A 23,280-nucleotide genomic window follows, 5' to 3' on the forward strand; every position below is an offset into this window, starting at 1 on the left:
ACTTTAAATAAAAAAAATAACTGTCAAAGTAAACGTTTGCAACCTAAACCGACTGTAGGCACCAAATTTAAAATGCGATTTTGTGACTGGTCGTTCATCTAAGCGAAATGTCAAACACGAACTGTCATATTTGTCAAATTGTTACTAAATGGTGGTACTTCAAAAATCTCTAGACCTGGGAAAACTGCTAATAATTTTTGAAAAGTATTGTGAGGTTATGAAACCAACGTTTCAATCTTTTATCATTGTAAAGCGGCAATATTAAGTTTGTACGAAAAATCATAGGCGGCTATACGGTGTAAAAATAAATGGTGGATGCGCTAGGTTAGCAACGGCCATCTAGATCAGCCAACACTGAAATTAAAAAGCCTGATTTAAACTTAATAATTTTCAAAAATTTGCTCAGAAGAGTGGACTAACAGAAATAAGATCTAAAAGTATAATAAACTCTGCTAATCTGCACTGAAAATAACGCAAATCAATTTATTGCTGCTGCTCCAATTTGGTGACAATCTGTCAAATGTGACAGTTCTTGTTTGACATGCCGCAAAAATTCCAGAAGTTTAGAAAATCAGCACTGTGTAGCTTGATCTGTTGAACGACCAATCACAGAGCCAATTCCATCAAACAAATTCAGCAATTCTGCCAACAGTTCTAAAAAATTTCACAAAAATTCCTAGTGGTTGCACAAAAATTCTAAGAGCACAACCCCACAGACTGTCAAAACTGGCAAATGTCAAATACTGGGAAACAACAATGCCAACCTTGTCACCTCAAAATTTCCAAAACCTAAGCCGACTGTGGGCACCAAATTTAAAATGCGATTTTGTGAGTGGTCGTTCAACAGAGCGAAATGTCAAACACGAACTGTCATATTTGTCAAATTGTTACTAAATGGTGGTACTTTAAAAATCTCTAGACCTGGGAAAACTGCTAATAATTTTTGAAAAGTATTGTGAGGTTATGAAACCAACGTTCCAATCATTTATCATCGTAAAGCGGCAATATTAAGTTTGTACGAAAGATTATAGGCGGTGTACCAATAAATGGTGGATGCGCCAGGTTAGCAACCGCCCTCTAGATCAGACAACACTGGAATTAAAAAGCCTGATTTAAACTTAATGACTTTCAAAAATTTGCTCAGAGGAGTGGACTAACAGAAATAAGATCTAAAATTATAACAAACTTTGCTAATCTGCACTGAAAATAACAATTTGGTGACAATCTGTCAAGTGTGCCAATTCTAGTTTGACATTTCGCAGAAATTGAAGAAGTTTAAAAAATCAGCACTAAAAAATTTCACAAAAATTCCTAGTGATGGCACAAAAATTCTAAGAGCACAACCCCACAGACCGTAAGAATTGGCAAATGTCAAATTCTGGGGGATAACGATACCAACCTTGTCATCTCAAAATTTCCATTAAGTTCATCAAGATTGCAAATTTAAATAAAAAAATAACTGTCAAAGTAGACGTTTTTTCGAAATGCGACTTTGTGATTGGTCGTTCAGCAGAACGAAACGTCAATTTCAAACTGTCATATTTGCCTGTCACCAAATGGTGGGTGGCACTTCAAAAATCCCTAGATTCGGGAAAAACGCTAATAAATGTTTAAAAACTATTGTGAGGTTACGTACGTCAAAATCTTTTTGAACCACCGTGTAGTAATAAATGGCGGATGCGCCGGGTCGGCGACCGCACCTCTTTTTCAGCCATTTAATCCAACGATGTTTCTGTCTTTGGCAAGATTCCTCTCAAAGTTCTCAGTATTTTATTAAAAACCTCCTCCCCGTTTCTCTTCGTTGTTTTTAATCTCGTTGTTCCAAACAATTATCTTTATTAACCTCGAGTAAAAATGTTATTCTCTCTCATCTCGTTCGCATTTAAACAAACGATGTCGGTTTGGCCAAGAAATGTGGTGGAGGCGAACAGTTGTTCGTACCCGTAAGCTAAGTTTTCGCCAAGACTAACAGTTTGAATTGGGCTCCCAGGTGAGTCGTATAGCCTAGGTCGGTTTTAACTGTGCAGAATTCAACGACCACGGGAATGTCGTGGCCTCGATTTATTGCATAATTAAATCGGCGCACACTTCATTAATATCTATTATGAGGCCATAAGTCTGTTTACGACGATTGCGAAATTAGGACTGTCCGGATTGCTTTCACTTGCCACTTCATATTTCATTTTTCTTTAGCAATTTGTTGAGGGAAGTAACACAAACATGCCGCTGTAAACACTGAATTTACGGATAAATAAAAGAAACGCCGTCTCGGGTTCTGACAATAAATATAACAAATGACACATTAAAGAGACAGTAAAATGGAACACGAGCCAAAATTATAATGACAATAAAACACCACACAACGCTGAAGGTGCAAATGAAAATTTTTATCATTATTAAAACGCATTAATTAGAATTACGACCACAATTAACAGGCCTCAACTAATGAGCCAAAATTACGAAAACGCAAAACAACTTTCGTTATTACTCTTCCACATTCAAATTTTATTAAGGACAAAAATAAGGCATTCATCGTAAGGAATTGAATTAATTCAAAAGGAGGAAAGAGGCGATACATCAGGGATTAAAAATGGTGGAGGCGCCGGGTATTTACAGAATGATTCTTTTTTAATGTTAATCAAAGGTAGCTTTGTATCATAAGAACTTTAAAGGCATGGAAAAGACGAATTTAGATCTAAATTTGTCAATATAAAAATTCTAAATTTTTATTAAAAATGTTGTATAATTTGTTTTTTTTTTTATTCTAAATTGTTGAAACTTGGTACACTTTATTAGTATGGAAAAGGTACTTAACCCTCTAAATTTCATTATTGTACCATTAAAATTGTTAGATTTATGGAATTAAATCGAAAAAAATTAACATTTTGAGTGCGCTTTATGAATAAAAATTTGCATAAATTGTCTTTCTTATCCTAGAATGTTGAAATTTGATAGACTTTATCAATTTAAAAAGGGCACTTAAGTCTCTAAATTTCGTTATTGTACTATTAAAATTGTTTGAGATATTTAACCAATTAGAAAAAACATGATATTTTTTGTTCACTCAAAAAATAAAATTTTTAAAAATTTGTTTTTCTTATTCTATAATGTTGAAATTTGGTACACTTTTTTAGCATAACAAAGATACTTACTCCTCCAAATTTCATTATTGTCTCATTAAAATTGTTTGAGTTATTTAAACAAATAGAAAAAAATAGATATTTTTTGTTCAGTGGAAAAATAAAAATTAGTAAAACTTGTCTTTCTTTTTCTAAAGTAATGAAACTTGACACACTTCATTAGCATAACAAAAGCAGTTAACTGTCCAAATTTCATTATTGTACCATTAAAAAAATTAGATTTATGAAAATAAATCGGAAAAATTGGAAATTTTAGGTGCACTTTGAAAATAAAAATTTGCATAAATTGTTTCTCTTGGTCAAGAATGTTGAAATTTGACACACTTTATCAGCATAAAGAAGGTATTTAACCCTTTAAATTTCATTATTGTACCATCAAAATTGTTTGACTTATTGAACCAAATAGAAAAAATTAGAAACTGTATGTTCACTCAAAAAATAAAAATTTGTAAAATTCGTCTTTCTTGTTTTAAAATGTTGAAACTTGGTACACTTTATTAGCATGAGAAAAGTACTGGCCCCTCTAAATTTCATTATTGTACCATTAAAATTATTAAATTTATAGAATTAAATAAAAACAAATGTAAATTTTAGGTGTACTTTAATAATAAAAATTTGCATAATTCGTCTTATTTGTTCTAAAATGTTGAAATTTGGTACACTTTATCAGCATAAAAAAAATACTAAACCTTACAAATTTCATTATTGTACCATTAAAATTATTAGACTTGTAGAATTAAATAAAAAAAGTGAAAAATTTAGGTGCACTTAAAGAATAAAAAATTGCAAATTTTGTATTTCTTGTTCTAGAATATTGAACTTTGGTACACTTTATTAGCAGAAATAAGGTAATTAATCCTCCAAATTTTATTATTGCAGCATTATAATTGCTTGAATTATTGAACCAAATATAAAAACCTAGAAATTCTGTTCACTCAAAAAATAAAAATTTGTAAAATTCGTCTTTCTTGTTTTAAAATGTTGAAACTTGGTACACTTTATTAGCATGAGAAAAGTACTGGACCCTCTAAATTTCATTATTGTACCATTAAAATTATTAGACTTATAGAATTAAATAAAAAAAGTGAAAAATTTAGGTGCACTTAAAGAATAAAAAATTGCAAATTTTGTATTTCTTGTTCTAGAATATTGAACTTTGGTACACTTTATTAGCAGAAATAAGGTAATTAATCCTCCAAATTTTATTATTGCAGCATTATAATTGCTTGAATTATTGAACCAAATATAAAAACCTAGAAATTCTGTTCACTCAAAAAATAAAAATTTGTAAAATTCGTCTTTCTTGTTTTAAAATGTTGAAACTTGGTACACTTTATTAGCATGAGAAAAGTATTGGACCCTCCAAATTTCATTATTGTACCATTAAAATTGTTTGAGTTATTGAATTAAATTAATAAAAGAAATCGAAATTCTATGTTCACTCAAAAAATAAAAATTTTTAAAATTTGTCTTTCTTGTTCTATAGTGTTGAAATTTGGTACACTTCATCAGCATGACGATAGTATTTAACCCTTCAAGTTTCAATATAGTACCACTAAAATTATTAGACTTTTGGAATTAAATCGAAAAATATGTAAATTTTAGATGCGCTTTAAAAATAAAAATTTGCATAAACTGTCTTCCTTGTTCTATTTAAAATGCAAGTGCATAAATCTTCACAATCATAATACAAATGAAACGTAATACGAGTTTTGACTAGCAACAAGTACCTTCCATCCCCGTCTCGTTTCCAAATAACAAAGTAAACTTCCGCCATCAGTCCCAACTCAATTCCTCCCTTGTACGTTTTTGTGTTGAAATTAAATTCGCCTATTGGAAAGCCGCCCGATGAGATCTCAAGGCAATAAATCGCCTTAATAAATTCCAACAAAGCAAAAACAAAAGCTGGTCCTCCCGAGCACGGAATAAAAAGGCATAAAATGCAGATATAATAATATATTTTCCAGGCAACGCTGCGCAAGCGGAGTTATCGCCCTTAAGTGGACGAAGCTCCGGTCTCCTATCATCGCCCGGAGTATAACAATGAATAACGGTTCTGGAAAGAACGGAGGAACCGTGGGAACATGGCGACCTGCATCCAGATGCTCTTAATATGGCTGCATATCCGGCCTTAATGCAATGTATTTATTTTCAGGGAGCCACTTCGCCGGGCGAGCAACAGGCGAGGATTCGTTTAATTTCAGCAAGGGAGTGACGGCAGGCGGGGGAGGGGTTGCTTGACTTTGCGATTTTCTAATTGGAAATAGTTGGATTTGACGGACACCCTCCGCATTACATTGACTTATAAAAACAAGAGAAAAATTTTTGGGTGTAAATCAGGCTTCTAGGGAGAAAGTTAGGGGATTTTAAAGTTGACCTTTGTGCCCATTTGCAACCTAAACCAACTGTGGATTATTATTTTCCAACTCCAACTCATCACCTTCAAATTTTAAAAGTCCCGCGCTAGAGCTCGACTAATAGACGGCTGTGGAACTGTCGGTAAGTTCGCATGTGCTGTGATTCAAAGTGTCGGCTCTCCAAAACCGCGTAAAAACGCAGTGTTTAGTGCTCCCACGGGAATTTTGGTGTTCTGAAACATTCATGGAAGTGTTCCCAGTGTTCTGCGCGTGTTCACCGGTCAAAACAGTGGAAATTAAGGTAAATTTTGCGATTTTTCTGTCAAAATCGGGTTAGTTCATTATTAGCAACAAAGGGGAGTTGGGTAGTAGCGCCAAATGTCAAAATTTTTCGGTGCAAATCAACTTAATGCTTTAGGGGCAAAATTACAATTAATTGGACCAAATTACAGAATCACAGAGCAAGAGATAGCGCCAAATGTCAATATCATTTTTAGAAAATTCTTGTAGCGATTTAGCGATTGAAGTTAACACGCGTCAAGGTCGACCGCTCCTGCCAACTGTTATCGATAAAAATCACCAACGACCAACTTTACATTTCCGCATGACTTAAACTTATAAAGACAAAAGATAATAACGAAGTTAGCCCATAAAACTTTTAACCCCCCCAATTAAAAATTAATGCTTTAGCCCCATAAAAATTGCATACAAATCGCCCCATCTTTAAACTGGCGCCATAAACTTTAAGCCTGCTAATAACTTTACAGACTACGTGTCAATTATTATTTTTATTAAAGCTTGAATGAGTGTACTTTAACACAACGTCTATTCTTGAATAGCTCGCCTAATACCCCGAATTCCAGGCCATTTACTGCGACCCTTTTAATGATATGCGGCCGTGATTGCTCCCAAAGAATTTTTCCTTCCTTTGTAATAGAAATCCCTTTTATTGTCCGGTGCTAAATGCGAAGGGCTTGTTACAGAGTGTAAAATAAATTAAAGGTGGAACTGCAGTGCGACGAGGTAATTATGTGGCACTAAAACTGTTTATGAGAAGACCACCAACACAACTGGAAGGGATTAAGGTTCCGGGATGTAATAAAACGGGGGTTGGCAATAAATGAAACGAGAGAGAGATTTTTGAAAATCCGTTCAATAAACAATATATTTCAACGAAAAACATCGATTTTATACATAGTTATTTACAAATAGGATAGTGACATTTTGGTTATACACTAAGAGGCACTGTTATGTTCAGTTTCGTGGCGTCGTATACATAAATTTACAACAACTGAGTTATTCTAGGATTCGATCATAAATCAGAACGAGGACAATGTAAACAAGCGTTATTTATTGGTAAACTGAATCACAGAGTATTTATTTATAATTATGGATTATAATGATACAAGTCCGTTGCAAAATGATAGACGCATCCATAAATTATTATTATTTTAAAACTTACATGCGGGTATTTGGGATTTTAATTTTGCCCCAATAATTGTGTTACTAAAATAGTGAAAAATCTAAAAATTACGCAGATAGGTGCATTTTACATTGAATAAGAGTCAAAAATCGATTTTCAGTCGTTGAAAAATGACAGACGCACTGAGAACTAACTGCTTTTATTAAAGTTAAATTAACAAATTTAATAACTTTAATAACCAGTTTAATTTGCTTGCTTTTCCATTAACTTAAAAATTCTGGTTTCTATAGAATTATATAGATTTATCACATCTTGTAGTGTGTTAATACTTGTAATTTTTAGAATTTTTATTAGATTTTAACCAAATTTTGGTAGATTACTAATTTGGACTTTCCAATTAATTAGACCAAATTGCAGATCCACAAAGCAAAATAGAACAATTTTAGAAATTTTTATTTTAAAATCGAACCGAAAAAATCCGAAATTTTATTTTTTACTTGTAACTCTTATAATTTTTGTTCGATTTTAACCAAATTTGGGTAGATTACTATTTTAACATTTTTAATTAATTAGACTAAATTATAAAACCACAGAGATTCATGGAGCAAAATAGAACAATTTTATAAATTTTTATTTTAAAATCGAACCGAAAAAATCCGAAATATTATATTAATACTTGTAATTCTTACAATTTTGATTCGATTTTGACCAAATTTGGGTAGATTACTAATTTAACATTTTTAATTAATTAGACTAAATTATAAAACCACAGAGCAAAAGAGAAGAATTTTAGAAATTTTTATTTTGAAATCGAACCGAAAAAATCCGAAATATTTTTTTAATACTTGTAATTTTTAGAATTTTTATTAGATTTTAACCAAATTTGGGTAAATTACTAATTTAGACTTTCCAATTAATTGTGCCAAATTACAAAACTACAGAGCAAAATAGAACAATTTTAGAAATTTTGATTTTGAAAGTGAACCGAAAAAATCCGAAATATTATATTAATACTTGTAATTCTTACAATTTTGATTCGATTTTGATCAAATTTGGGTAGATTACTAATTTAACATTTTTAATTAATTAGACTAAATTATAAAACCACAGAGCAAAAGAGAAGAATTTTAGAAATTTTTATTTTGAAATCGAACCGAAAAAATCCGAAATATTTTTTTAATACTTGTAATTTTTAGAATTTTTATTAGATTTTAACCAAATTTGGGTAAATTACTAATTTAGACTTTACAATTAATTGTGCCAAATTACAAAACTACAGAGCAAAATAGAACAATTTTAGAAATTTTGATTTTGAAAGTGAACCGAAAAAATCCGAAATATTATATTAATACTTGTAATTCTTACAATTTTGATTCGATTTTGACCAAATTGGGGTAGATTACTAATTTAACATTTTTAATTAATTAGACTAAATTATAAAACCACAGAGCAAAAGAGAAGAATTTTAGAAATTTTTATTTTGAAATCGAACAGAAAAAATCCGAAATATTTTTTTAATACTTGTAATTTTTAGAATGTTTATTAGATTTTAACCAAATTTAGGTAAATTACTAATTTAGACTTTCCAATTAATTGTGCCAAATTACAAAACTACAGAGCAAAATAGAACAATTTTAGAAATTTTGATTTTGAAAGTGAACCGAAAAAATCCGAAATATTATATTAATACTTGTAATTCTTACAATTTTGATTCGATTTTGATCAAATTTGGGTAGATTACTAATTTAACATTTTTAATTAATTAGACTAAATTATAAAACCACAGAGCAAAAGAGAAGAATTTTAGAAATTTTTATTTTGAAATCGAACCGAAAAAATCCGAAATATTTTTTTAATACTTGTAATTCTTAGAATTTTGATTCGATTTTAATTAAATTTGGGTAGATTACTAATTTGGACTTTCCAAATAATTATACCAAATTACAAAACCACTGAGCAAAATAGAACAATTTTAGAACATTTTTATTTTGAAATCCAACCGAAAAAATCCAAAATATTATTTTAATACTTGTAACTCTTAAAATTTTAGTTCGATTTTAACCAAATTACTAATTTAAACTTTAGAATTAATTAGACTAATTAATGATCCACTTCCAAAATTTAGTTATTATTTAGTTATTTAGTTTAATTAACTTCTCAGAATTAGAGTTTTAAATCTAATTATTTTATGAATTTATTTTAGATGTAAATTTGGGCATACCAGGTTCGAAAATTTAGCCTTCTAAGTCTCTTGCAAAATTTAGCCTTCTAAGTTTGTCATTACGACTCAAGGGAGACCCGCGAATCATTTTCTGGCAACGAATATGGGGCTTCTTTTAATTATTCGCTAAACTGAATTTGATTCCTGCTCTGTTTAATTCAATAATTCCTCCTTTTTCAAGTTCATTTAATTGATTTTTAGACTCATATTCTATAATACAATCAACCAATACACTGAAAGTGGCAAATTATTATGCGTCTATTATTTGGCTACAATTGAAAATCGAATTCTGCCTTAGCCTTCGTTATAATTTACACAAATTTAGATATCTTTGACGTACAATTTAAGTTTAATTCGTTGGTATTTTGTGACAGAACTAAAGCACCAAATTTGTCATAAAAAAATAAGAAAAAATAAAAAATGGGGGCTGAGTCTATTATTATGCAACGCACTGTATATTCACAGCGAACCAATAAAACGCTTAGGAAAATAGCGTCCATCTGGACGGGAAAACTCGCACTTTTTCGCGCGGTACAGAATCGACACAAAACAAAATAAAACCACCCGTTGTTTCCACACAAATGATTACAGAAAATGGCCAATTGTAACGAAATTGGCAGTGACAGATTCCACATGCGAAAATTTTCCAGAAACCGCACCTCTTTATGTATGTTAATATGTAAAAGCTGATATGGACTTTGAATACTTCTAATCTATGTACATCGACGGAAAGAAACCGTGGCAGTGTTAAAAAAAGGAAATTCGATGAGCGATCAATAATTCAATTTATTATCAAACACGTACGCCATAATTCCGTGCTTAAACAAAACGAGCCCCTCGAGGATATTTTTGGGTACATAGTAGAGGAAATTTAGCAAATGTAGCTATCCTGTGTCGATAATAAATTACTTTTTGCTGTTACGTTTCACATCGAAAGGTTATTAAATTGTCCCTCCGTGAGTGTGTTGGATGAGGTGGCAAGTTTTTTCAAAGTGTTGTTTTGTCGATATCGGAATTAGCTGAGAGTCACATTATTTGATTACTATAAAGTCGTTAGCCGAAGCTTTATTTGCGTTGCTGCACTACAAACAATTATTTGTAATTATAATTCATGGTTGCACGGGTGCCTATCAGTGGTACACTTAATCTACTATGTGGTCGATACTACCGGTTTAATTATTGTGATTTAATTGCTTGCAACGGTAATTAACTCGAGGATAAACACACGGGGCGAAAAATCGACGGAATGTGGAGAACGAAATAAGCAGATGAGAACAAATAGAAACAAGGGTATTTAATTACCTACAGTAATTACGCTTATGTTTATTTTCAACTGCTTGAATTACCAAAGAGATTAGCTCGCGAAATACGCACTGAATCTATATTACGTCGCACACTTCAAATTCATTTTAAAACTTCATAAAGTTCGCATTTTACCCACAAGACTGGGTTTCTAGATTAAAATGCGCCCCAATTGTTGTACATGATTAAATTGCCCCGTGAAAATTTCAAATTTTTATCGTGTAATTCGGTCTGATTACAAATGTGGTTGTGTGAATTTGGTTTTGGGGAACAAAAGACGATCGTGAAGTTCTGTCAATGTAAATTTGGTGGTTTGTTACCGTTTTTGTTACAACTGTCAAATTTTGAAGGACAACGCTGCCAACTTAGTCATCTCCAAAGCTCATTTATCAAGATTCCATCCTTAAATAAACAAATAACTGTCACTCTTCTTTGTAAATGTTCGAAAATGTTTGGGTATAAATCAGGCTTTTGCTTATTTAGTGAGAAAACTAGGGGAAAATTGAACGTAGCGACTTTTGAGGACAACACGTTGGCAAAACTGTGGGTATCAACATCACAAATTGAGTGATAATTAATCCGAATTTGCTCCAAAAGAGAGATTTAAATTTGGATTATTATTTTCCAACTCGAACTCCACCAAATTCAATTTCAAAAGTCCCGCGCTAGAACTCGTCTAATAGACGGCTGTGGAACTGTCGGTAAGTTCGCATGTGCTGTGATTCAAAGTGTCGGCTCTTCAAATTCGCGTAAAAACGCAGTGTTTTGTGTTCCCACGGGAATTTTGGTGTTCTGAAACATTCATGGAAGTGTTCCCAGAATTCTGTGCGTGTTCACCAGTCAAAACAGTGGAAATTAAGGTAAATTTTGCGATTTTTCTGCTAAAATAGGGTTGGTCCATTATTAGCAACAAAGGGGAGTTGGGTAGTAGCGCCAAATGTCAAAATTTTTCGGTGAAAAATAAACTTAATGCGTTAGGGACAAAATTACGATTAATTAGACCAAATTACAGAACCATAAAGCGAAAGAGAATAAATTTAGCAGTTTTTAATTTGGAAACGAACCAAAAAATTCTGAAATATTATTTTAATACTTGTAACTTTTAGAATTTTGATTCGATTTTAACCAAATTTGGGTAGATTACTAATTTAGACTTTTTAATTAATTAGACCAAATTACAGAACCACGGAGCAAAAGAGAACAATTTTAGAAATTTTTATTCTGAAAACGAACCGAAAAAAATCCAAAATATTATTTTTATACTTGTAACTTTTAGAATTTTTATTCCATTTTAACCAAATTTAGGTAGATTACTAATTTGGACTTTCTTATTAATTAGACCAAATTACAGAACCACGGGGCAAAAGAGAACAATTTTAGAAATTTTTATTCTGAAAACGAACCGAAAAAAATCCAAAATATTATTTTAATACTTGTGACTTTTAGAATTTTGATTCGATTTTAACCAAATTTGGGTAGATTGCTAATTTGGACCTTCCAACTAATTAGACCAAATTACAGAACCACAGAGCAAAAGAGAACAATTTTAGAAATTTTTATTCTGAAAACGAACCGAAAAAAATCCAAAATATTATTTTAATACTTGTAACTTTTAGAATTTTTATTCGATTTTAACCAAATTTAGGTAGATTACTAATTTGCACTTTCTTATTAATTAGACCAAATAACAGAACCACGGAGCAAAAGAGAACAATTTTAGAAATTTTTATTCTGAAAACGAACCGAAAAAAATCCAAAATATTATTTTAATACTTGTAACTTTTAGAATTTTTATTCCATTTTAACCAAATTTTGGTACATTTCTAATTTGGACCTTCCAACTAATTAGACCAAATTACAAAACCACAGAGCAAAAGAGACCAATTTTAGAAATTTTTATTTTGAAAACGAACCGAAAAAAGTTGCGTCAAAATCAAACGCTTTCGTTGCCAACTGTTATCGATTAAAATCACCAAGGACAAGTTTACACTGATGGTCCTAATTAAAATTGAAACGTCTTGAAGCTACCTGAAATGAATAAACACCTCCGCATTTTAAGATCCTCCGCTTGAGGCGCCAAAATCAGTCATTCAAACGAACATTAATTAATTTGATAATGTAAAGATCCACAAATAAGAAATTTCTCAGCTGAAGAAGTTCCACGTCAGCGAATGTAAGTTTCCTTCTAAATACTGAAATAAAACCCGACCAGTTTCAAGCTAAATTAGTTGACTGATATTAACATACTTCTCGCATTGTTGAAGACAAAAACCATCGTTGAGTGAGTGCATTAAAATATAGCCAGTGTTCAGTGCATCACCTCTTTTGAAATGAAGTTCCGGCGAGTTCACGTTTCTGTAAATTTGGAATAATAAGAATAATGAAGCTGATTTTAAAGTTTGGGCGCTCATTTGCATAACTGCGGAAAATAATAACAAGAAACTGGAAATAATTTCTGGAGGTGTTTTAATAAAATTGTCAGAGTTGAATAAGTCCAATATTCGCCACATGTTGCTCTCATCACTTTCCCCGAAATGAAACGACAGCCGGATCAATTTCGACACAAGTGGATATCAAAGATCAAGAATTGGACTCGTAAATCTTTCAGGTTAAACTCTTTTGATTTTGAGTTATTGATCGCCCGCTCGGTCTACATGTAATAATAGTCTGTACAAGGACGAAAATTAAAGTTCCGATTGATATTTTCACCTAAAGCCGCCGAAAACGACAACAAACGTACAAAGCAGGATCGATATTTGCGGTTTCATTTTACAGCACATACTTGTTGAGTCTTTGGAAGCCTCTAAATTGCCTCTAGTAACTTCCTCCTGACATCGTCCTATCGAGTCAATATCTATATCACTCATGGGTCTGCCGTTAACTTCCAGCGGCGATATGCAATAATTCTTCGATATAAACTCGAGTAAACTACCGTTAGCTAAAGGTCCTTCTAACAACGAGTGTATGTGACAATCACAAGGAAAATGATTTGCTATCACAGTCAACTTATCGACACCGATATTTAAAGTTTCCGCGCGAGGGATTTCCAAAATGTGGTTGCCTTGGAGTTTCAAGAAACCGATTCGTTGCTCCTGGGTGAGGTTCAACTCTTGAATACCTAAGAAAAGAAGAGTTTAACTTACAACTCGCAACAAACCTCACTACTAACCGTCAATTTTGTTATTAAGAATGTAAAAGTTATTAATAAACGTCAAGCCATCGAAAGCGTCGCGATCAATCACACCCAGATCCGATTCCTGTATGGATAAAACACCAACGTTTGTGAGTCCCCGAAAAGTCCCTTCTTTCAGCGCAGGTAGATCCATGAAAGCCAATTTTAAAAAGCCGACAGTGTCTAAACCGTTGAAAGCGTCCGGTTCTAAAATCCGCACTCCCGACGGAAAATTCAACCTTTCAACATTCGTTAAACCGCTAAACGCGTTGCTTTCAATCTTGATTATGGGGTTATTAGTCAGCACCAGCAACTTTAAATTCGAGGTTCCGGCGAACGAGTATCCCTCCACTTTCTTGATCTTGTTATGGCTCAGATAGATGGAGGTGATGTTCTGGAGGCCCGCGAAGGCGAACTGGGCGACGGTCGCGAGAGGCGTTTGCTGCAAACAAACCACAGGAATCAATAACAATGGAGATTTTATCTGTACGATCATTATAGTCCAGGTAAAATAGACACAAAATATTCAAAAGCTCGGAATCATTCAAATAAGGCTGATTTTTTTTGGGTGGACGTTTATTTTGTTGTTTCAAACAAATATCAAAAGAAAACATATATTTCTAGTCTGTGTTTGTTGCTCTAAAATTTTAAAATTTCGTAGACTTAATAAGTAGCACTAAAATTAGCAAAATTACGAATTTTTAACATGGAGATCGGAAATTTTTGCATCGTCTTAAAAAAGAAAATTTCGAAAATCTGTGTCTGTTGCTTTAGAATTTTGAAATTTCGTAGACTTAATAAGTGACACTAAAATAGTAATTTCCTTAAATTTTATTACTGTATCACTAAAATTACCAAAATTACGAATTTTTTACATGGAGATCGGAAATTTTTGCATCGTCTTAAGAAAGAAAAATTCTAAAATTTGTGTCTGTTGCTTTAGAATTTTGAAATTTCGTAGACGTAATAAGTGATACTAAAATAGTGATTTCCGTAAATTTCATGACTGTAGCACTAAAATTACTAAAATTATGATTTTTTTAAATGAAGATCGGAAAATTTTGCATCGTCTTAAAAAGAAAAATTCTAAAATCTGTGTCTGTTGGTTTAGAATTTTGAAATTTCCGAGGCTTACTGAATAACACTATAATAGTAATTTCCCAAAATTTTATTACTGTAACACTAGAATTACCAAAATTACGAATTTTTAACATGGAGATTGGAAATTTTTGCATCGTCTTAAAAAAGAAAAATTCTAAAATCTGTGTCTGTTGGTTTAGAATTTTGAAATTTCCGAGGCTTACTGAATAACACTATAATAGTAATTTCCCAAAATTTTATTACTGTAACACTAGAATTACCAAAATTACGAATTTTTAACATGGAGATTGGAAATTTTTGCATCGTCTTAAAAAAAAAAAATTCTAAAATCTGTGTCTGTTGGTTTAAAATTTTGAAATTTCATAGACTTAATAAGTGACACTAAAATAGTAATTTCCCTAAATTTTATTACTGTAACACTAAAATTACCAAAATAACGAATTTTTAACATGGAGATCGGAAATTTTTGCATCGTCTTAAAAAAGAAAAATTCTAAAATCTGTGTCTATTGCTTTAGAATTTTGAAATTTCGTAGACCTAATAAGTGACACTAAAATAGTAATTTCCGCAAATTTCATGACTGTAGCAGTAAAATTACTAAAATTATGATTTTTTTAAATGGAGATCGGAAAATTTTGCATCGTTTTAAAAAAGAAAAATTCTAAAATCTATGTCTGTTGGTTTAGAATTTTGAAATTTCGTAGGCTAACTAAATAACACTAAAATAGAAATTTCACTAAATTTTATTACTGTAACACTAAAATTACCAAAATTACGAATTTATAAACATGGAGATCGGAAATTTTTGCATCGTCTTAAAAAAGAAAAATTCTAAAATCTGTGTCTGTTGCTTTAGACTTTTGAAATTTCGTAGACTTAATATGTGACACTAAAATAGTAATTTCCGTAAATTTCATGACTGTAGCACTAAAATTACCAAAGCTACGATTTTTAAAACGGAGATTGAAAATTTTTGCATCGTCTTAAAAAAGAAAATTTCGAAAATCTGTGTCTGTTGCTTTAGAATTTTGAAATTTCGTAGACTTAATAAGTGACACTAAAATAGTAATTTCCGCAAATTTCATGACTGTAGCACTAAAATTACTAAAATTATGATTTTTTTAAATGAAGATCGGAAAATTTTGCATCGTCTTAAAAAGAAAAATTCTAAAATCTGTGTCTGTTGGTTTAGAATTTTGAAATTTCCGAGGCTTACTGAATAACACTATAATAGTAATTTCCCAAAATTTTATTACTGTAACACTGGAATTACCAAAATTACGAATTTTTAACATGGAGATTGGAAATTTTTGCATCGTCTTAAAAAAGAAAAATTCTAAAATCTGTGTCTGTTGGTTTAGAATTTTGAAATTTCCTAGGCTTACTGAATAACACTATAATAGTAATTTCCCAAAATTTTATTACTGTAACACTAGAATTACCAAAATTACGAATTTTTAACATGGAGATTGGAAATTTTTGCATCGTCTTAAAAAAAAAAAATTCTAAAATCTGTGTCTGTTGGTTTAAAATTTTGAAATTTCATAGACTTAATAAGTGACACTTAAATAGTAATTTCCCTAAATTTTATTACTGTAACACTAAAATTACCAAAATAACGAATTTTTAACATGGAGATCGGAAATTTTTGCATCGTCTTAAAAAAGAAAAATTCTAAAATCTGTGTCTATTGCTTTAGAATTTTGAAATTTCGTAGACCTAATAAGTGACACTAAAATAGTGATTTCCGCAAATTTCATGACTGTAGCACTAAAATTACTAAAATTATGATTTTTTTAAATGAAGATCGGAAAATTTTGCATCGTCTTAAAAAGAAAAATTCTAAAATCTGTGTCTGTTGGTTTAGAATTTTGAAATTTCCGAGGCTTACTGAATAACACTATAATAGTAATTTCCCAAAATTTTATTACTGTAACACTGGAATTACCAAAATTACGAATTTTTAACATGGAGATTGGAAATTTTTGCATCGTCTTAAAAAAGAAAAATTCTAAAATCTGTGTCTGTTGGTTTAGAATTTTGAAATTTCCTAGGCTTACTGAATAACACTATAATAGTAATTTCCCAAAATTTTATTACTGTAACACTAGAATTACCAAAATTACGAATTTTTAACATGGAGATTGGAAATTTTTGCATCGTCTTAAAAAAAAAAATTCTAAAATCTGTGTCTGTTGGTTTAAAATTTTGAAATTTCATAGACTTAATAAGTGACACTAAAATAGTAATTTCCCTAAATTTTATTACTGTAACACTAAAATTACCAAAATAACGAATTTTTAACATGGAGATCGGAAATTTTTGCATCGTCTTAAAAAAGAAAAATTCTAAAATTTGTGTCTATTGCTTTAGAATTTTGAAATTTCGTAGACCTAATAAGTGACACTAAAATAGTAATTTCCGCAAATTTCATGACTGTAGCAGTAAAATTACTAAAATTATGATTTTTTTAAATGGAGATCGGAAAATTTTGCATCGTTTTAAAAAAGAAAAATTCTAAAATCTATGTCTGTTGGTTTAGAATTTTGAAATTTCGTAGGCTAACTAAATAACACTAAAATAGAAATTTCACTAAATTTTATTACTGTAACACTAAAATTACCAAAATTACGAATTTATAAACATGGAGATCGGAAATTTTTGCATCGTCTTAAAAAAGAAAAATTCTAAAATCTGTGTCTGTTGCTTTAGAATTTTGAAATTTCGTATACTTAATATGTGACACTAAAATAGTAATTTCCGTAAATTTCATGACTGTAGCACTAAAATTACCAAAGCTACGATTTTTAAAAACGGAAATCGAAAATTTTTGCATCGTCTTAAAAAAGAAAAATTCTAAAATCTGTGTCTGTTGCTCTAGAATTTGGAAATTTGAAAATACTTTAGATCTGTTAATCTACTGCTTTAAATTTCATAACTTTATAGCAAAAAATAGAGTTTTTAGAAATTTTTATTTCGAAGACGAACTAGAAGATGCCGTGAAAAAGAGACAATGGGTGGTATTAATAAAAACTAGTAAATGCTTATAAGTAAATGCTTACTAGCATTTGCTTCTACTTTTTAGCATTAGCAAGTAGTAAAAGCAATTACTTAAATCCGTATTAATAATAAGAAGGTACTTGTTGCTAATACTTACTAGTAAATGCTAGTGGTTTTTCAGGAAGTGCTTAGACATACGTATACTATAATACAATTATTATTATTATTATTTAGTAAATGTTAATTGTTACAAATTTAAGCTGCAATATATTTCAAAAATATTGTTACTCTCTATGAATTTTAAATAACAATATTAATTAGTAAATTATTAAATCATTAAATATTATGGATTATAAGTTACTTATAACCAAAAGAAGTAGTTGCCTAGCAGCCAATTATTTATTTTTGAGTGATTTCGGAGCCTTTAAAAGTTAAAGTTTGAACAAATTAATCGTAATGGGATTGAATACCTAGATATTTATTAAATCCCGACAACTATTCCAAAATGCTAAGAAATATTTAGAATATTTTGAAACCGTAGGTTGGCTATTCTCAACATCTTCCCCGACACCTAGTTGGAAACTTGAAAACTCGTTTCCGCTTAAAAAATGTCAAAGAAATGTACATTTTACCAGGGTTCGCCGTATATCGTTAAAAAAATTATTTTTTGAATAAATTAAGCGCTTCTCTACTAGTTTTCTCTATCATGTTTTCCCAAAAAATGTTTAGCCATCCATTGAATGTGATGGGGTAAAAATCGGTACAATTTTAAGAATTCGCGTTCTGAAAGGTCTTCTCGTCGGGTTTTATATGTTTTTACTTCTCATAATTTACAAAACATCTTGAATACCACTGCATCAGCACGCTGATGAGCAGACTGGTAAATTTATAAGTATTTACTTATAGCATTAAGTATCTACTAGTTTTTATTAATACATATGGTAGTTTATGCTTGTAAGTACTTACTACAAGCAAAAGCATGTGCTAAAAAGCATCAGCAATTGCTAAAACTTTATTAATACCAATATAAGTATTTACTTATAAAATCGTAAGTATAAGCAAATGCTAGTTTTTATTAATACCACTCAATTTCTTGTAAATAAATCTTGAAAATATTATAAAGTTTTTTTTGTTGCAAATTTGATAAGGCACATTAACATTTACCACCGCGTAACTTTTTTAGCAGCACACCTATCGGTAGGGACTCTTGACAATTTATTTAGATTAATAAAAAGAAGGTCAACACAAAAAATCAACCTTATACCTGGAATATTATTGAATGTTTAATACCTGTATGGATAATTCCCTTAGCCGCGGAAGCCCCCTGAAGGCGAACGGTTTAATGATTGATATGTTGTTGCCGTCTAAAGACAGCTTCCTCAGATACCTCAACCCCGCGAAAGCGTCACTCTTGATGACTGGAAAGTGGTTTCTGGTTAACGATAAATGTTCCACCGTCGATGGGAGCAGTTTCACCGGAATCTCTCGTAATCCGCCGGAATTACACAGCACCTGAAACAAAAAATCAAATTAAGAGCGTTAAAGTCGAGTTATGGAGGGTCCAGGTCCGGAAGTCAATTGGGGTTTGCACGACCGAACTTATCTCAGAAGGTCCCAGTGGTCATGATTTAATAGGGTGCGAAACTGGGACGGTTTTTGTCGTTTGGTGATGTGTAAAAAAATTTTTTTATAGGCGAGCATCGTCATTAAATATTTATGGGGTGGTGCGTACCAGACATAATAAGGATTGATGCTCTGTGTAGACCTATGCAAGTTTAACGATGACGCTGTATTGTTATCAATAAGTCAACAAAGGCGAGCGCTGGTCATTAGCGTGATAGAGAATTAACAATTCAGAGAGCGGAAGTGGGATGATTGTCGCCATTTTTCCACAGTTAATTTAATTAACCACACTTCATTACCTGCGTCTGCGATAAGCAAATACACTCTGGAGGACACGCCGGTGGTAGAATCATGCTAAGTGCAGCGAAACGGACGAACGCAAGACCCAAAATAAAACCAGTCGTCGTGTATGGGGCCACTTGCATCTGAAACAGAACGAAAAGACAGTTAATGAATTGACTCGCAGCACAGGCCGCAGATGAACCGTTTTATTAGTTATGTAAATATCCGCGTCCTTTGTCTCTGCTTTTAAAGGAGCTCCGCTTACATAAAGTCATCTTTCAAGAGCGCAGCGCTGAGGAGTACGTTCAACGTCAAGATGAGATAAAATAGAAGCATCGTGATAATCGGAGAGGAAGTGATAGGCGAGGTGATAAGGGGCTTCGGGACAAGAATATGGCTCGGAAACACGTCAAATGTAGCGGAAACAATGGCTGAGGAAGTGCCGAAAAGAACGCAGGGCAACGCTACTTTTTGCCCTCTTTCGCCCTTCGCGGGTGTTTTTCTTACTTTCGGACAAAATAATTTCAAACGAGAACCGCTCTAAAGTTAATTGCGTGTGGTTTAGACGATAGTTCGCTAAGTTTCTCATACTCGACTTTGTAGTGATTTATTCGGGTGATAATTACGAGCATGGTCCCTTAAACATGGAAGAGACGAGTTTAAACACATTTGCGCTAACCATTAAGATTACCGGAAAAACCACTTAATTTAATTCGAACTAATTTGATTAAGTTATGCGCGTCAGGCTTTACTTGCGTTTAATTGCACCTTTTTAACGCGAAATAATTTGTTTCAATTTACTTCAATTACACACGGGATTCACGATGGGATTACATTTATCAACACTTCATCACAATTGTTGCAACGAATTACGCTAATTAACTCCTCGGCCATTATTTAAGAGGATCGGGACAAAATGACAGAGGGCGCTTTCGACGTGCTGGGGGAATTATCAGTGGTGCCAAAACTAAATTTATATCATCACTAGATTATTTGTTAAAAATACCAAAAAGCAGGGAATTTTTGCGGGCGCCAAATTTAAAATGCGGCTCTGCGATTGGTCGTTGCACAATGCTGAATTTTTAAAACTGTAATTCCTGCGAAACATCAAACAGAAACCGTCAAATTGCCACTAATTTTCCTCCAATACTTTAAAAATCCCTAGATTCAGGGAAAGTCCCTAGATCTGGGAATTTTAATTAAAAATTTTTTGTGGTCTGCCAAATCTTTAAATACAATTTGGCGGAGTGTATCTCTAGAGAATTTTGCACTAAAATTACCAAAATTACGATTTTTAGAGATGAAAATCAGCAATTTTTAAGTTGATTAAAAAATAAAAATTTCTAAAATCTGTGTCTCTTGCTCTAAAATTTTGAAATTTTGTAGACTTAATAAATGACATTAAAATAGTGATTTCCCCAGATTTCATAACTGTAGCACTAAAATTACCAAAATTGCGATTTTTAGAGTTGGAGATCAACAATTTTTACATCGTCTTAAAAATGAAAATTTCTAAAGTTGGTGTCTCTTGGTCTAGAATTTTGAAATTTTGTAGACTTAATAAGTGACACTAAAATAGTAATTTCCCCAAATTTCATAGCTGCAGCACTAAAATTTCTAAAATTACGATTTTTGTTGGAGATCTTCAATTTTTGCATTGTTTTAAAAATGAAAATTTCTAAAATCTGTGTCTCTTTGTCTAGAATTTTGAAGTTTTGTAGACTTAATAAGTGACACTAAAACAGTAGTTTCCTCAAATTTCATAGATGTAGCACTAAAATTGCCAAAATTACGATTTTTAGACATGGAAATCGGCAATTTTTGTGTCTCTGCAAAATGAAAATTTTTAAAATTTGTGTCTGTTGCTCTAGAATTTTGAAATTTAGTAAACTTAATAAGTGACTTAAAAAAAGTCGTAATTTCCCGAAATTTCAGTTCTATAGCACTAAAATTACCAAAATTACGAATTTTAGAGATGAAAATCGGCAATTTTTACGTTAATTAAAAAACAAAAATTTCTAAAATTGGTGTCTCTTGCTCTAGAATTTTTAAATTTGGCAGACTTAATAAGTGACTCTAAAATAGTAACTTCCCCAACTTTCATAACAATAGCACTAAAATTACCAAAATTACGATTTTTAGTGATGGAGGTCTTCAATTTTTGCATTGTCTTAAAAATGAAAATTTCTAAAATCTGTGTCTCTTTGTTTAGAATTTTGAAGTTTTGTAGACTTAATAAGTGACACTAAAATAGTAATTTTCCTAAATTTCATAGCCGTAGCATTAAAATTACCAAAATTACGATTTTTAGTTATGGAGATCTTCAATTTTTGCGTTGTCTTAAAAATGAAAATTTCTAAAATCTGTGTCTCTTGCTTTAAAATTTTGAAACTTTGTAGACTTAATAAGTGATACTAAAATAAAAATTTCCTCAAATTTCATAGTTGTAGCACTAAAATTGCCAAAATTACAATTTTTAGACATGGAGATCGGCAATTTTTGGATGTTTCAAAAATAAAATTTCTAAAATTTGCATCTCTTAGTCTAGAATTTTGAAATTTTGTAGGCTTAATAAGTAGCACTAAAAGAGTAATTGCCCTAAATTTCATAGCTGTAGCACTAAAATTACTAAAATTACAATTTTTCCAGACAGAGATGGGAAATTTTTGCGTTGTTTTAAAAATATTTTTTTTTAAAATATGCGTTTGTTGCTCTAGAATTTTGAAATTTAGTAAACTTAATAAGTGACTTTAAGATAGTAATTTCCCCAAATTTCATTTCTATAGCACTAAAATTACCAGAACTTCGATTTTTGGTGGAGGATATTGGAAATTTTTGCTTCATTTTAAAAACGAACATTTCTAAAACTCGTATTTTTTTGCTCCACAATTTTAAAATTTGGTGGAATTAATACACCCCAATTTTCATATCTGTAGCATTAAAATTACCAGAATTACAAATTTTGCAATTTGGTGGAGTTAGTACACAACTCTAAAATAATTATTTCCCTAAATTTCATAGCTGTAGCACTAAAATTACCAAAGTTACGATTTTTAGAGATGGAAATCGGCAATTTTTGGGTTGCCTCAAAAACGAAAATTTCTAAAATTGGTGCCTCTTGTTCTAAAATTTTGAAATTTAGTAGACTTAATAAGTAACATTAAAATAGTAATTTCCCCAAATTTTATAGTTGTAGCACTGAAATTACCAAAGTTAGGATTTTTAGGTTGTCTTAAAAATCGAAAATTTGTGTAATCGATGTCTCTTGCTCTTAGATATGGAATTTTTGTAAACTTAATAAATGACTAAAATAAACTACAATTTTTACTATTACAATTTCTGGACAGTCAATTTTCTCTGATTTAACTGATGTGAAGCTCTAATATTTCGGATACTCCAATAATTCCCGTTCCATTCGATTTTATTCCTCATTGCCAGCTTATTTAACAAATCTGTGGTCTTAAAGACAATTACCAGTTTCCGCGATCGTATGTGCAGTTTGCGGTAAAGCGCAATCTGTATTGTAACTACAAGGTAAGATGTCAATTATTTCCGAGCTTTGTACATTGTAAAATGCGAGTGTGCTTATAATGTTCATGTTTAAAATATGTTCCATTACATGGAAATCCCCAGCAAGCTGCATCTGAAGTAATTTAGAA

The 23,280-nt window shown here is 31.3% G+C and overlaps 1 protein-coding gene across 1 annotated transcript in view; it reads right to left on the bottom strand.

Annotated features, from left to right (window-relative positions):
• Window positions 1–13,145: 13,145 nt before the first annotated feature.
• The window catches only part of LOC148166179 (uncharacterized), an 86,235-nt gene continuing 76,100 nt past the window's right edge, over window positions 13,146–23,280 (bottom strand). Inside the window, exons 4-7 of the mRNA XM_088048900.1 lie at window positions 19,639–19,764; window positions 19,007–19,228; window positions 13,613–14,057; window positions 13,146–13,561 (exon numbers count right to left, since the gene is read on the bottom strand). Coding sequence (XP_087905026.1) covers window positions 13,149–13,561; window positions 13,613–14,057; window positions 19,007–19,228; window positions 19,639–19,764 — 1,206 coding nt within the window. The 3' untranslated portion in view covers window positions 13,146–13,148. The remainder of the gene's footprint in view (window positions 13,562–13,612; window positions 14,058–19,006; window positions 19,229–19,638; window positions 19,765–23,280) is intronic.

The sequence above is a fragment of the Gnatocerus cornutus genome, unplaced genomic scaffold, assembly GCF_029298725.1.
Source record: "Gnatocerus cornutus isolate USDA-ARS CGAHR unplaced genomic scaffold, icGnaCorn1.1 ctg00000023.1, whole genome shotgun sequence".
Taxonomy (NCBI): Eukaryota; Metazoa; Arthropoda; class Insecta; order Coleoptera; family Tenebrionidae; genus Gnatocerus; species Gnatocerus cornutus.